General features: G+C 45.1%; 1 protein-coding gene across 5 annotated transcripts in view; it reads left to right on the top strand.

The window, feature by feature from the left end:
* Positions 1 to 11,173, top strand: part of SPATS2L (spermatogenesis associated serine rich 2 like) — a 160,325-nt gene extending 149,152 nt beyond the window's left edge. For all 5 annotated transcript variants that reach the window (XM_040642255.1, XM_008687323.2, XM_040642267.1 and 2 more), the window contains 4 exons: positions 1,802 to 1,911; positions 4,431 to 4,533; positions 7,383 to 7,603; positions 10,271 to 11,173. In XM_040642255.1, the coding sequence (XP_040498189.1) occupies positions 1,802 to 1,911; positions 4,431 to 4,533; positions 7,383 to 7,603; positions 10,271 to 10,666 (830 nt within the window). In that variant the 3' untranslated portion in view covers positions 10,667 to 11,173. The remainder of the gene's footprint in view (positions 1 to 1,801; positions 1,912 to 4,430; positions 4,534 to 7,382; positions 7,604 to 10,270) is intronic.
* The last annotated feature ends 5,641 nt before the right edge of the window (positions 11,174 to 16,814 follow it).

The raw sequence follows: 16,814 nt of genomic DNA, 5'->3' as shown, positions 1-16,814 counted from the left end.
GACCATGGCATGCTGGGCACCATGCTCCATCCATAAAGGGCAACAACTCAGGGGTAGCTAGTTGTTGCCACATGGGAATGTTGGCCAACTGTGGCCAGAAATTCCAGTATTTAAAGAGAAGCCAGAAATCCAGCTTCCAAAGGGAATCTCCTAATTTTCAAATGTGGACAATTAATTTGTAAAAGTAATATGTGGACCAAACAAAACATATGTACGCTATGGCCACATGTGATAGTAGGCCACTATTTTGTGACCTCTTATCTGACTGGGTAACTGGGACATCATTCAGTAAGATAGTGTCTGTGTTCTGATGGAAATTCTTTTTACAGCCATCATGGGGACATGTTTTTCACTAGCTTCTCTGTATTCTGAAAAACTACAGGCACAAATCAGCCTCTGCTCAGCTACATGGGATTGTAAATGGGAGGCAAGGGGAGTCCTGGTAAATAATCAAAGCATGATTAGAGTAGTTTAGCAAACAATTAGGCTTTATGAGTTATAGATTACTTATTCTATTGACATCTCAACATTGGTATCAGCATAGAAAGATAATGTTTCTCAGTTTGTCTGCAGAATGGTTTATAGTTTGCAGGAAATCTTAATTCTTGATTGCTTTTGAACTTTTTGGGGGTTTCGAAGTGACTGTTTTTGACATTTATAAATTAAGAACGCTTACAGTCAGAAATCATTGTTTGGCTCTGCGTGTAAGCTGTGAATCTGGTCTAATAAAGCAGTTGACCTTTGTTTAGCCAAGAAAAGAATGTGAATCCAACATGCATAGCATCTTCGTTGGATGGACTTCTTTTTTCTCATAACTCAAAATGCTGTCCAAAAGAAATGAAGGCAGTTCATATGTGACCTAAAATTAGAGAACAACAAGCTATCTTTCGGGAGATGAAATTTCGTAAAATCTCACCGTATGTGTTTGTATGCATTGCTTTTGAGCTCTGTGATCTTTTGGGAAACACACACGCACACGCACACGCACACGAATTCACCTGTGGACTACTACATCTGCTTGAACCTTTAGGTCATCTGACAGACGTGTGAAATGTGGCACCAGAAAACTCCCTGGTGTCTTCTCTCCATGTGCGGACGCTAAAGAGAATACACAAATCCAGTCCAAGCGGGCTTTGACTCACCCTTGAAATTTTTCCATGGTGGACACTTAAAACAAAGACAAGACACTCTGGTCTGGAACTTCTCTCTGGTTGCAAAAATGGAAACGGATCTACAGAGTATCGAAAGCAGAGGCAGTTTTTAGCTCACAAAAAGCTAATAAAGTAAAACTTTTATGTCATACTCCAGTCACACAGCTAGTTGCTCTAAATGAGTAAGTGTTAAAGGTCAGAAGGTCTGGTGCTATTCAGAATTTAATAGTCCAGCACGTGCAGAAGAATGGTTTTTGCTTAGCGGACTCCTTATCTTTGCAATATCATTCAGACAGGATTTTACTAAGTGTCTTTTTTTGGTGATAGTTGTTCTGAGGAATGCACAAGTTGGAAAATCCAAATTAAGTAAGTGAGATCAGACGCCAGTGAGGAAAACGAAGATGACTGTGTGCGTACCGTGAATCCGAAGGGACCGTGTTTGATTTGGGGACTGGTGGATAAGGACCTACGGAAATGAGTGATCGCTCATGAGCACCAAGGGCAAACCCACCTCAGTAACCAGCTCGGAAAACATAGCCATGGTCCAACAGAGCAATCAGTGTGTGGAGGGAGAACCGAGTCCAAGAAATCAGGTCATTTAATATGTTTAGATCTCTGGCCCTGATGTATTATTCTTTCTCATTTGGCAGTGGAAATCCTGACTGCTCGTCAGAAGAAAGCTGAAGAACTAAAGAGATTGACTGATCTGGCCAGTCAGATGGCGGAGATGCAGCTGGCTGAACTCAGGGCAGAAATTAAGGTCAGTTCTCAAATATCACAGCCTGAACCCTGAGCCGGAGACCTGATCCCCGTTATGCTTGTTTTGCATCCAGAGGGTGCTGCTCTCTGAGGATCCAACATCGTGCACCCAGCTCTCTCTTTCACAGTGTTGAACGAGAGAGTACAGAAGGGCGAAGAACCAACTAATCACTGTATTTAAGTATACTGTGGTTTGAAGGGATATATTATTACAGAGGAGAAGTACGAGCTATTTTCTTAGTCAGTGGAGACTGACCCAAATATAATGTATTCAACCATGAATTATAGCTGGAATGGGGGATATTATTTTCACCATACATAATTTAGGTGTATATATATAAACACTCACACATGTGAACACACAGTTAGCATGAACCTAGTAGAACAGTAAGGATTCTAAAGCTTACACAATACACAGCGACTTCTTTCCTGTATCCTTTTCTAGCTGACTCGCCCTTTTATTAAGAATACCACCCACAGATATGTATTTATTGGATCTCTACAGTTGCAAGCAATAGAAGCTGACCCTGGCTAACCTCAAGAACAAGTGGAATTTGAAAGAATGAGTGTAGCTCACCAAAGTGTGATCTGAAGACTCCGGGCTACACTTAGGCAGAAACCCAGGCAGCCACTTGGGTAACACAGATGGCTGCAATTACCAGACTCTCTTTAGGGCCCCATTAGTGGGGGACCTTCAGATGTCATCACCCTTTGTGGCACTCCACCCGATTCACATCCCAAAGAAAGAGATTCTGATTGGCCTCCACTTGGATCGCAGACTCCATTGGGCCAAGGGAGGCCTTGACTGACAGACCCACCAACACTGTGGATCTTTGAAAGTGCATTGGGATACAGTTATCAGAAAAAGAAATGATTACCAGAAGGGCAAAAATAAGTATCTACAACAAAACAGGAAGTTAGAGTTTATACATTTTCCCTTATCCTCTTCTTTTTCCCCAGTACACTAAACATACACACATACACACGTGCTCGGCGTCTGCTCAGCTTCTAGGGTCTAGAGCCCTATGAGGACACAGTTGCTACTCACTTTCTAAGTAGGACTGTCTGTTCATCTGGGCATAAGAGCGGTTGGGGGTGATAGAAAGTGGCAAGTGACTTCAGTCCCCTCTGCCCTGGTTAGGCATGAAAGGGAGCCCCTTGGGGATAAAGGACCTCCTTCCTGAGAAGTCCTAATGGTCCTTTCCTTCTCATCTGGTCTTTGGTGCTACCAGCCAATCACTTGCAATGTCCTCCTACCTAGTCTTTCTGCCTCCACTGTCTCCCTCCAGCCTGGTCATCCACCCTAAGACCACAGTCATACTCCAGAGAAGATCCAGTCGCCCGCAGGATGGCCTACCCTTCCCCTCAGAATAAAATCCACAGCTGGACTCCATTATATATGTTCCAACCTCCATGCCCTGCCTGGTTAGAACAGCAAGTGAGGAATATGAACTTGCCAGCTTCCGGGTCTGTTGACATCCGCTTATTCTCCAAGTTTCATTTCTCCCTATCCAGATCCCACTCACCATAAAATGGTTAATGGCACAGGCTTTGGAGTGAAACAGTCCAGCTCCTGAGACCTTGGGTAAATTACTTTTCTCTCAGATTCCTAGAACCTCGATTCCCCCTCTATAAAATAGAGATAATAATAGTACTGTCTTCGTAGTAATGTGATCAGATGAAAATGAGATTATCTGTTAAGAATTTGGTCCACGTCTGGTAAGTGATCAATGCATTTCTTTTAATGTTCCAGCGCAAATGCTCCCTCTCACATAACACTTTCTCTATTCCCCTTAGTAGGAAATAATTCTTCCTCTTTTATATTCCTCAAGCACCTACCACATTCTACTTTATACTGTGTTTAGTGGTATCTGTTTCCCTTGCCATGTGGTAAACTCCCTGGCAATATCAGGAGGGACTGAGTCATAGTTCTTTCTGTATTTCTCACTCTGTCATCTACACACAGATCTTAATTTTAAATGAACTGAAAAATAATCTCTTTCCCACTTCCTTTAACAGCACTTGAAATTCTACCATTCAAGATAATGTTTTCTAGTTACTAAAGGCTTTTGGGGCGTCCTGTTTCCCTATTACGATAGGGAAGGATAACACATCTTCTTTCAAGGGAGTAATACCTTAGCAAGCCATTGGCCAAATTAGGAAGACTGCCAGAATGCAACCCCCAAATCTGTAACAGGACAGAACATCCTAGAAGGAGGGCGAGGGGTGCTAACGGTTAAACACATGAGTCCAGACACACATTTTGCCCGATCAGTTTTCTCCAGATCTGGGCAGGGGAAAGGCCAGACCCTCACATACTCCCAGAAGAGGAAGGTGATCGTGCTCCAGACGAGTCAAACCAAGCCTGATTTAACGGAGCCATACGGGAACAGAGCTGGCATGACTGGCCTCCTGGTTAGCAGCGTCAGTGGCAGCCCAAGAGCTGAGTGAATGAATCTGCCTTGTGCCTCAGTCCCTCCCGTAACTGTGGGGCTCCTGTTTCGCTTCTCTTTCCTCCAGCACTTTGTCAGCGAGCGTAAATATGATGAAGAGCTCGGGAAAGCTGCCCGATTCTCCTGTGACATTGAACAGCTAAAGGCCCAAATCATGCTCTGTGGAGAAAGTGAGTTTTGCATACTTGCTAAATAATTCTGTGTGAGTAAGCTTGGTGCTATTTGGAATTGATATCGGAAATGTCAGGTGTGCGGTCCCCCAGCGGGGTTAAAGTGAGGTCTAAAGAGATTTAATGATCTAAGGTCATGACACAAGTCACTAGAAATGTCAAGATTTGAACTTAGAGTCTTCAAATGCCACTGCCCATCAGTAAATCCCCAGGATTTATGAAGCAGAACAGAACAGGTCAACTAGTCTATATCTTTTGCAAACTTTTCTTAAGCACCGCCAGATAAACTGCCTCTCTGATTTCCAATAGCCTCGTTCCACAGAGACCTGTTACACCGAGAGCCAGTCTCCCTAACAAGTCTGGGAACAATCGGCTCTTGTCGTAAAGGGCCCAGCTGTTGTCTGCGTGCTGCTCAGCGGTGCCCGGAGCCTCTACCCTGGTCGGTTCTCTGTGCTTGCCGAGGGAAGTCTGCAGATAATGAAAGACTTCGCTTCAACCATTAGCTTTAGTCTTGTTCGCTATTAAGCCTTAATTAGAGCAGTTAATGTGCAACAAAATTGGCTGATCTTTTTTTCTCCTCCTCCAGCCCATCCATCAGGGGAGGTGGGAATGAACAGTGAAATGGCTTTAAGGATGAGAACAAGGAGGAAGAGAAGGACTGGTGAGGGATGTGGATTACCCACAACCTCAGAGTCAGCTGAAAATTTGAGATTTGGCTGCACTTTTTTTTTTTCAAAGTTGAAAGTGCTTTTTTTTTCTCTGAGTATAAAAAAATAGAAGCTTGGTCTAAAAATTAGAGAGCTGTATTAAATAGAACATGACATTACTTTTTATCCTTTGCACTTTTTATGCACATGTTTCCTTTGTGTAAATTATATATTATATCCCATCATACTACCTGTTACAATTTATTATACTATATACTACATAATATATAGTAATATGATTCACTTTTATCGTTTCACAACACATGGTTGAGATTTTCCATGTCAACATATTTAACTCATAGTTTATATAAATATAATTGATGTAACCAGTCCCCTGATAGTGGACATGTAGGTTGCTCCCAACTTTTTCGCCATTAAAACAACACCACTGTGAGCATCCTTGTTCACATATCTTTGGCAGTTATCTGATTTTCCGACTGCATTTCTTTTTTTTTATTTTATTTTTAAGTAATCTTTACATATAACATGGGACTTGAACTCACAACCCTGAGATCAAGAGTCACATGCTCTACCAACTGAGCCAACCAGGCACCCCCTGGCAGCATTTCTTTTCAATTACTTTCCTTTTTTTTTTCTCTATGTGTTCCCTCCCTTATGACATAACTACCCATTTATCATTCTCTACCCCCAGCGTTTGCCCCATCTCTAAAAAAGCAAACAGTCCGGTTCACAGTTGGACATTTAACTGTCTGTGCAAGTTTCCACTTCACCCTGGTGATGAGTGAGACCCGATGCCAAGTGACTGTCACCGTCTGGGGGTGGGGGGGCGTGGTCGTTGCAGCCTTCACCTGCTTTCCTGCAGAGCACTTCCAGTGCCATCTAGTGGGAGGAACCATCCCGAACCAAACACCAAGTGTCCACAGGAGAGACAGCCACCCCTGCGGGAGACAGTCGTCCTCCAAAGGCCCCTTCCAGCTGGGCTTTGTTGAGAGCACACTGAAAACCCACCGCTAATGAACCAGAAAGAGTCCTCTCTGAGCTGTAGGAAATAATGACACCCACCCCCCCCCATGAAACTGAATCTAGTGAGCACAAGAGTCACTGAAATCCCCCCTAGTCATGTTTGGACAGTCCCCAGTGGGCTGTCACACCTTACCTATAAATGAGGGGGCTAGAGGTACATCCCTGTCCTTTCCATTTCTAATGTTCTATGATCCCTACTCGTCACTGCTAATCCTCTGGAAGAACCCTAGGATGAAGTCTGAGCCAACACAGGTAGCAGAGAAAATTGCTTTTAAAAGTTGGCAACAGTTTTAAGATTCAAAGGTCTGACTGTCGAGCACGGCAGTCAAATTCTGGTGAACAGTGAGAGGGAGGTCCTAACTTTATCCTTGAGTGGTTCCCTCCAGCCCTGATTCAGCATCATCACACAGAAAGCATCCCATCCCAGACCATCTCTTTCAAAACCAGCGGGACTGGGGATCATTAGCATTGAACAGACCAGCCTGCTGGGATCTGTGTGATGAGTCGCACTGACCTTAGCGTTGGAATCAGTGCCGACCTTTGGCGGAGCTGTAGGAAACGGGGTTGAGAAAAGGCCAGATAACGTGGCTCTCGTGGAATATGAACAATGCTTGAGGGCACATGTGGGGCCGGCAGGCCTGGCTCCGTTGTCATAGAATATGCATGACCGAGGGTGACAAAATTCCTGACACCCAACAGAACATCATGGCTCTGATGAGCCACGTGTCCACGTGCCTCCTGGTCCTCCTGCGTCTCCGCAGCACCCACGGGTCTAGCGACCTGACAGCAGGCGGGCTTGGAGGAAGCTGAGAGGCAGTACACCGTCCACGGGCTGAGAGGGTACTTCGGGAGGTCACCGTCTCTCTTCTGCGGTTCTTAAGCTAAGGAATAATATGATAGTCGCTCAGATACGTCGTCTTGCCTACAAATGCTTCCCAACTTGGGTGATCAGGCTGTAATCACAGTCCAGTGACTCACAGAACTTTGCTGGTCTCCCAAACACCAAAGTGCCCTTTCAAATGACATCTTTAAAAGGAAACAAACAAACAAAATAATGTTTTTACGAAGCTCCTGCCAATGTCTCCCACCTGCGCAGGGGTTACTGAGGCAGGAGTGTTCATGGCACAGCCCGTAACGCCACGCGCTTTCTTGCCGCAGTTACACACCCAAAGAACAGCTATTCCTCAAGAACCCCCTGCAGCTCCCTGCTGCCCCTGCTGACCGCCCACGCCGCAGCCTCGGGGAAACAGAGCCACTTTACCCGAAAGCCGTCCGGTCACAACAAGCCCTCCGAGGGCAAAGCCGCAAACCCCAAAATGGCGAGCAACCTTCCCGGTGCTGCCGACAGCTCTCACCAGGCCGTGCCCGCGAATAAGCAGGTAAGCCCGCGTGGGGAGGCCAGCTGCCGCTGCCTCCGGGGGGCTGCCCACCCCGGTGCCGGGAGGAGACGCCCGGCCCGACTCCGGCGCCCCCGCCTGCCGGCCTGGTCCCTCCATCCACATCTCACAGGCCCGTTCCCAGGTGGGCGAGGTGGCATTAGCGTCCACCTGTAGGAGCCAGCTCTTCCTGGGCCTTTGAGGCCACCCCCGCCCCCGCAGCCCCAGTAACCGGCTGGTGTGCAGAAGGGACTCCCACAGACGTGGGAGCACGATTCCGTACCTGGCCGCTGACACTTGCCGAAAGGAAACCTGGCATTTGTTCTTTAAGATCCTTGAATTCCCATTTATGTGTAGTTTATCAGCAAGAGGCCAAAGTTAGTTCAAACTTCTGTCTCTTCTTTTGGGCTTTTGGGAAAGAGAATATATTTCAAAATGACATTATTAATTCCTCTCTGCCGTAGCACTTAAAAATATAAATATCCTTCTTTCCTTCTGTTCCTCCACTATATGCTTGAGAAGTGATTTCCCCCTTATCATTAGAGAATGAACAAGACATGGAATTGGATGATACAGACGTTGGGCATGCTATAAAGACACCTTTCATGGTCTCTAAGAAAGAGAGCTCAAATAAAAGACTTTTAAAGCATTCCAAATTCCTGGCTTTCTAGCAAGTGCCCTGTTGGATTCTGGGGTCTAGGGTTTTTAGAATTCTCATGAATGACACTGACGGGCATTTCTCTGGCCCCAGATGTCTTTCTCAATGTTAAAACAGCACTTTGACAAGGAGCATTTCCTATCTTCATGGACTAAAGATCATAATCGGATCTGTTTTAGTTGTCACCTAAATACATCTTCACAGCTTTTGTTCTTTGGCCATTATTAAACCCCATATGAAAAGTAGTCTAAAATTTAGTCCTGGTTTCCCTTTCACTTTTCTAAAAACAAAAGAAGCCAAAATAATTGAGATCTACATAGATACTTTTTCAGCTCACGGTTACCGTTTCCATTAAAGCATTTCAGGCAATGGCTCATTTAAATGGAAATATAATTACATACAGAAGCCAGAACTCTGCAGACTCAGACAAGAAGGGCCCTCGGACCAAGCCCTGCGTGTTGGAGTAACCCCTCCTGGCCCTCTCCCAGCCACGGCCCTCCCTATGGAGCAAGACCAAGGAGATGCCATGACTCAGAATCTGTACCCACCCTTCTGGAAAGTGCTCCAAATACTCCAGATCCTGGAATTCCAGTCCCAAATGGCCCCAGTCCTACTCTCAGGGTCTGTTTGGACCACCTCCCTGGATATAGCACCTTGAGAGCCAATCATACTAGCACTGTGCACAGCCCTGGGTCCAGGGGAAGATTATTTGTGAGGGATGAGGACGAAGCTTAAGTGTGCAGGCCGGAGTGTCCACATGCATGTGTGCAAGGCCCACTCACAACGTGGGAAGGAGTCAGAGCAGGGAAGAGACAATATTCACTCCTGTGGTATATGGGCCTGCCTTTGTATTCTTGCCCTGGGTTCTGAGTGATTACAGGTGGGTCTTCCCTAAACCTATACCATCCAGTCATAAAGCACACACCTAGAACTTCATATAAGTCATAAAATCACACATTTTAATAATAGAAATTTGATTTTCAATAAAGATCTCCGTTCATGGAACAACCTGTTTATAAATCTTGTCAGGAGACCATATGTGAAATGGGAATGGCTCTATCATTTTCTAACTGTAGACCTTGGGCGAGTCCCTTAAATTCATTATCCTGATCTATAAAACGAAACAAATAATAGCAACTATCTTAAAGGGTGAGTGTGATGATACCCAAGATGGTCCCTTGCGTGAGGCCTGGCACGCTACTAGCGCTCAGCACATGTTGGCTGTTACTGACCTGAAGGAGTTCAGAAATCCTTCCCTTGTACAGGGACAGACATGCTGACCGTTGCTTCCTCTCTACTCCTCCATTTATGTTCTTGGTTGCTGATTTGTTGAAGGTTGCCAGTTTTCCAGTATGATGCTTCAGAACTCTCGTTGGCTGAGAACTACAAAAAGTTTAGAAGAAGAACTAATCACCTGTCGGAAAAAACACGTTACCTCTACGTCCTGCCAAGAGCTACCAGATAGACCTCATCCTTGTATTTACCCAGATAATATTTCTAAGCTATGATATTTGTTTTGAGATAAAAATAGAAACAACTGCTTTGGAGAAGAAAACTTACAAACTGAATTTTAAGCAGAATTTTACATTTTTCTTATATATATATATATATATAATGAGCATTTATATACATAATCTATTTAGAAGGTCCAAAAAAAAAAAAAAAGAAGGTCCAAGAAATTTTCGTGGTAGAGAATCATCATTGTCCTGCCTCTGTGTTACATTTCATTCCATTCTATTTTAAGCTTACTTTATGGGGTTTATTTGGTTCTGGAATTGTCTGTCTTAGACTTCTGAAACCTCTCTTTCAACATTAGTAATTTTGTTGGAGTTCCACGTACAAGACAGTTCACTATTTTCAGCTTAAGGATTGTATCACCTTGACCCCGTTTGCATGTTGTCATATTCCTCTGGGGTATGAACAAGCTTACCCGTGGCTTAGAGATTTGGTTTCCTTGATGTCATCTGGGGTTTGTTGGCATCTAATGCCTATCTCTTTTCTTCTTCTGGCAGAATGGGTCTTCTAGCCAAAGACGAAGATTTACTCCCCAGTACCATCACAACAGGCTAAATGGGTCTGCCAAGCCGCAGGGCAGTGGGAATGAAGCTGATTTGATGACAAAGGGCAACAACCGCCATGAACACAGAAGACAGCCGCACAATGGCTTCCGTCCCAAAAACAAAGGCGGCGCCAAAAACCAAGAAGCCCCCTTGGGGACAAAGACCTCCGAGGCCCCGGCCCATTCGGAGAAGCCCCGGCGAAGGCAGCACACCGTAGACAACTCGGAGGCCAGGCCTTTCCGGGGTAACGTCGCTAGGGTTTCACAGTGCAATCTCTGCCCCACGAGAATAGAAGTTTCCACAGATGCTGCGGTCCTCTCAGTCCCAGCGGTGACATTGGTGGCCTGAGCTTGGAGGAAAAAAAAAAAAAAGCAGTTTTCATTCAGTTTTGGTTCCCTGCCCGAGGTGCTGACCCAACTCGCTGCCAAGAGAGAGTCAATCAGAATATACAAACCCTACATGGTTGTGTCATCCTCTCTTAATCATTTTTACTAATTCTAATAATCAGCTCTAGCTTGCTTTCATAACTTTCATGGCTTTGCTTGATCCGTTGACGCTTTTTCTCATCAGGACATTGCAGCATTTAGCCAGGCGGTATTTACTCATTTGTTAGGAAAATCGAGATGTGGCTAAAGACCAGAGGCTCAGTAGCGGCCTGTGTTGTAGCAGTGATGTCCGTCCCTTGATTGTCCTTAGAGAGTTAATGTTGGAAAAAAAAATTCTTACTGATCAGACAAACATGATCTGCTGAAGACACATGCGCTTTTGTAGAATTTAACATCTGGTGTTTTTCTGAAAAATATATATATACACATATTGCTTTATTTGAAACAAATTAAAATATGCTGCATTTGACCCCTGGCTTGCTTTTTTAATTGATGCCCACTGTATTATTCACTGTCGGACTTTGGCGGAAACTTGAGGGATTGTGGCACAGAGCGCTCCACAATACTTGTTGCTCTTATGACAAGTACTTCGGAAAAAACTGCCTCGCAATGGCCCCGGCCAGTCCGTTGCCCACGTATAAATAGGTATGCACCCCAGTCATCCTAGACACCGGTGGTAGTTCGGAAACCTTGGTTGCAAGAAACATAAACCTCAGCTCAGCCTAGTTTAAACAATAAAGACAATTTATTGGTTCAGTGACTGAAAAGTCCACCAAACGAAGTATGCCTTGGGTCCAATTTGGTCAGGACTCCAGCTCATTCCTCTTGATTCGCTCACCTCTCCTTCCTCCTTAGGCTGACATTGTGTTCAGAGTGGTGGCAAATAGCTACCTTGCTTCTAGGATTCAGGTCCATCCCCTGCACAGTCCAGAAGAAAAGAGACACTCTGCAGGTAGCAGCCACGTGGAACAAGTGTCCTTGTCGGAAGTCCCCGCAAAAATACCCTCTGCGAGGCTCTGGAAAATCATTGGCCCAGGTTGCTGGTGGGCTTGTCACTAAACCAGTCACCGAAGTGGGGGAGGGAGCAGCAAATAGGATGTTCTAATTAGTATAGACTGATCGGATCCCAGCCCTGGAGCTGGGGTGTGGCCAGCTCCCCAGCAGCACCGTGTGGGAAGACCTACGATTTCCTCAGGAAGGGAGAATGGACGCTGGGGAGCCCAAGCCCCACATCACCCCCACTTCCCCTATCTTTGACTGCAGGGCAGCTCAGTGTGGGCCCTGCTTCCGTCAACTTCCCCTTGTCCAGATCGGTTGGCCTCTTTCAAGTGCAAATGCTGATTTTCAGCTCAACATGAGCATTTTTTCTGGCAACCCCAGAAATGTGGTTCTCTTCCACAGAGGGGCCCTGAGCAGCTGAGCCAACAGGCCACGCAAGCATCCGTTTCTTTTGCCAAGCGCGGGACGATGTTTGCTTTCTCCGTAGAGAGCTTTCTGAGGTCTCTGGGTGTACCCAGAGATTTAATAGGAATTTTAAATGTTAAGTCACACTCCAGGAAGGAAGGAAGGGTTGTTCGTTCAAATAAGAAAGATAAATGTTCAGGACTGCAATCCCCGGTTCCTCCATCTGAGGCCCTGAATTTATATTTTACAAGACAGGACTTTGCACAAATTTTGTGTAGCAAGATTTGGCCTGCCACTGAAAAATGTTAGTGTATATGTGACAGCTTTAAAGATGAGTCGAATAGTTCTTGCAACAGAAAAACAACGGGTTTTCCAGCTCAGGGTGTACCTTCCTCTGTCGCCCTTGGCCCCAACCACACTCAGCCTGGATTGACCCACAGCTCCTGTCGCTCTCAGCCCAAACGCATTTCCAAGCACATTGCAAATGCACCCAGGTCACAGAAAAGAAACCCAAAAGAGTGCTAAAAGTGTTCAGACCTAATTTTGGTTTTTTCCTAGGTTTTGCCTTTCTTAGGAGACCCGGGGCATATGAGCCTTTACTAATTTGCATGTTTGAAATGGTAATTTCAATATTATAGTGCCCCTGACAGGCCATTTAAATACTATATTACGTCTATTCAGGTAAAACCATTGTGATCTTAGCTGGGTAGTAGACTGCCATTCTTTTAAAATGTTTAAAATTCCTTTTAAAAAATCCACAGGCACGAGCACTCTCGTGTCTCTACTTAATGCACAAGGACCAGAAGAACCGATTCTTCACTCTTAATTCTCGAGCTGAGGTTAAAGCATTTTAATACCCATGAAGATTGAATAACTTCAGAACTCACCTACATTGTACCAAGACTCCATCTGTGAAATTCAAACCTCCCGGTTGGGTGCCCATTACATTCCAAATTTACATTCCATTTGAGAATCTCTGCCTACTCCAGCTCTGTCCTGTCGAGCCTCTCCTAGGGGTGCTGAATACAGCAAGGCTTAGAAAGTTAAACACAAGTCATACAAAATTCACCCTCCAATAAAAGATGTACAGGAGTTCGAGGGAAGAAACTAGAAACATATCCACTTTAAAGCTCAGTTCACAAGTGGTTCAATTCTGCTGGCATCGGGAAAAGAGATTCTAATTAAATATTCCTAGGGGAGCGACATCAAATGAGGTTAATGGGAGAAGTTGCCAGAGCAAAAGCGACCTGCAGATTTTTGCCCAAGTAAGAGATTTGGGAATCGTGACTCTGAAAGCCTAGATTTGAGCTTCAATTTCAATGTCATCCTGAGAAGAGGAAATCTAGGACCTGGTCAGTTCTTTTTCCTGGGGCAACTGGGGTGAGGGAGGGGGCCTGGAGAAGTGGCAAACTGAGATAGTGACCAGGTAGGCAGATGCCTAAATTCAACACCACCTTTGGCTGAGAGCTTCACCCTCCCTCACTTGGTCCGTCTCCTTTTTTGCACCGCACCCTACCCTGTCTGTTTAGAGTGCCCTCTTGTGTCTAGAGATGGTAAGATCTTCACTTCTCTAAGGATATGCCAACGATAGCACCAGTGAACTATGCGATGGCACGTTTGCTACTACACTGGCTTCAGAGGCCATACCTAAAATTCTGGCACAGCTGGGCTAGGACTCCCCCAGGTTTCCCCCCAGGCACCAAAAAAAGACACAAAAGAGAAAGAACCAGCTACCTGCTCCCACATTTCCTAAGCGAACTCACCACCATCCAAATCATTCAACTGGCTCATACACGGCTCCAAGCATTTTCCTGAAAGTACTGAGCCATCGTAACTGTTCTAATGTGGTGAGAAAAAAATATGAAGAGTTACTAAGTCCCAGGGATTCTCTTCTTACCTCAGAATTTGAAGCACAGTTTTAATACTATTCGTTGCAAGCTATTACAAGGAATTTTTCTTTAATCCTTTTTGCTTTTTCTAACAAGGCTTTATAAGTCCTAAGGAAGTTCTCTGTCTATTCTTAGTTTTAAAGAACCAGGTCCCCAGTCCTCGGCGATAGATCAGCCCAAATCAGTGTTTAATCCCCTTACAGTGGCCCCTCAGGCAAAGGCACTCTGGTCCGGATCTCGTCCTGCTATCTGAGAAACACACAGCGTTGCTCTCATGCAGGTTCTTACGGATTATTTTGGGGATTGATTTTCAGAAGCCCCCTTGTTTGTGAACTCTGCCTCTTCTCATAGCTCAGAAGAGCTTTTAGTGCCACCGCTAAGTTCAAGTCTCACAGGTGACATCGCCACACACAGTTTTAAATTCTAAGCAAAAATTTGTCTCTTTGCTTGAGAAAATACGTAGTTTCTCACCAAAAAAAAAATTATTTCAGAATCATAAGTGCAACAATGACCAAAGAATTTCTACAGAAAATGAGTGGAAAAAGTACCTCCCATGAAAAACAGAAAACTATCCTATTTTTAACTTCAGATGTTTAACTTTGAATTAGATTTACCTGTTCCTAGTCCTTTGTGAGAATTCACTTTCTATAAATCACCATCACTATGTACCAAGCTGGCTAATCATATTATCACCCTCTGCCAATGCCTGACACACAGTAGGAATGCAATAAATACAAGAGAACAGATAGGAAAGAGTAGTCAACTCCTATACCCCTAGAAAATTCTGGAGTCTAAATGGCTTTATGCAAAATAATCCAGTAAGCCTATTCTAGAGAAGATGGGAAGAGAGCAGTTCACATCTAGGCCCCACCACTTGCCGGCTGTGAGGACCGCGGTATGTTTCCAAACATCTCCTTACCTCAGTTTCTCCGTGGGCTGATAACCACACCTACCTGGAAGGTTTGTTATAGGAATTGAGTAAGTTCATCTTTGCAAACAACTTGGAATAATTCCTGTCACTTTGTATGGGTCAGGTTCCAATCAGGAGAAAGTAACCACAAAGTAATTTAAATGGGGAAGCTTTCTAAACGTATATGCGGAAACTTCATATATATGGGTTTTTTTAATATGTGTGTGTGTATATGTGTTTATGAATGAGAGAAGAAATAATTAGTAACAAGGGAGATAAATTACTAAAGAATACAAGAATAGCAAATACAGGGACAGTTACCACTGGAGTAGAGGCAGAGTGTCCAAGGAAAAAACAAGTTTGGGAGCGCTTCCCACCCCTACTCACCCTGCACCCCCCCCCCCAAGCTGAGATCCTGATCTCCTGGAGGAGGGTGGGTCTGTGGCCCATTAAAGGTCAGGAAGCTCACTGAGGTGCTGGCCAGCAAGAAGCCACGTGGGGCACTGGAGAGCCAGAGAGCTGCCCCCAGAGGAGGTACGGGCCAACCTGCCAGGGTCCACCTGCAGGGGTGCCACTGAACTCTGAGAATCTGGCTGGGGTACCAGCAAAACTTGCCAGGAAGCCACCTGCAGGGGTAGTGCTGAATTATCTGGGGAGCCAGCAGAGGTACCCACAGGACTGGAAGCTGCCGCCAAAACTTACTGGGGGTGACGGCGTCTGGGATTCCCACACCCCAACTAAGCACTGCAGGAGCAAGAACACAGGGATGCGCACTGAACCAGCAGAAAGCCCCGTCCCCCAGCAGTGTCCCCCAGTGACAAAGCCAGGGAGCTAAAAAGAAGTGCTTACAAGCTCCTGGATCACAAGCAGGGCAATAAGGAGTGGATTTGGAACTGTAGGGGCGGAGGGCAGCTCACTCCAACAGAACCAAGAGGCGAAGAGTTGATAATTGGCATACTCGTGGAAAGCACTATCAGAGAATTTGATAAATAAATAATAGCCAGGCAGCATGCAGAAGACGATGCAGAGTGCAGAAAACTGAGGAGAACGCAGCAGCCCTGTCCAGCTCATCCTTGCAAATGGAGTGGCAAGGTCCCATAGTGCTTGAGGACCTGTACTCCAGGAAGACGACCAGATGTGATTCCTGCCTTTGCCTCCTACTAGCTGCTAGGCAGCTTACCAAACCCTCTGGGCCTCAGTGTCCCCAGCTGTAAAATGGAGACAATAATACTATACCTACATCATAGAGTGGGGTACTAAATAAGTCAATATCTAAAGAGCTTAGGGGAGTACATCTTCATTTTTATTAGGTAGTTTCTTGGTCAGAACAGCAAACAAAAATATTATTCTGTCAGGGAGAAAGAATTTCCCCTGCCTTTCAAAGTCCTTCTAGCTGGACTAAGAAACAAACTGACATGAGGCAGACAAACGGGTGAAAATAAATCTCAAATTCATACATATGGAGAATCCACACAGACATGAAATTCCCCAGACAGTCAGGCAAAATGAGGTATATATGTCATCCTGAACTAAGGGAGAAGCAAGCAGCGTCCTGGAACTTCAAAGGAAAGGAATGCAATTCACAGAAAGATGAAAAAAAGTAAATGTTTTGTAAACAAATGTTTGCTGAGCCACTCAGGAACAATGGGACAGAGAGTACTTTGTCCAGAGACCTTGCTAGGTTCCTCCCTGTCTAGGGTATCTGGTTATTACAGTTCTCTACGGTGATTTCTCTCTTCTTGGAGCACGTCCTCTACATTCTGTTTAGGCCATTGAGAAGGAAAAAAAAGAGCTTTTCCTGAATCTGCTGGGTTTTGATTGCTTTCAACTCAAAATAATCTTGATGACCAAGCAGACCATCTTGGGGCAGCCTGCCCTTGGCCACTACAATACCAAAATCCAAAATG

The sequence above is a fragment of the Ursus maritimus genome, unplaced genomic scaffold, assembly GCF_017311325.1.
Source record: "Ursus maritimus isolate PB19 unplaced genomic scaffold, ASM1731132v1 scaffold_1, whole genome shotgun sequence".
Lineage (NCBI taxonomy): Eukaryota > Metazoa > Chordata > Mammalia > Carnivora > Ursidae > Ursus > Ursus maritimus.
The sequence above is the reverse complement of the archived record's forward strand: the minus strand, read 5'-3'. Positions and strand labels throughout refer to the sequence as shown.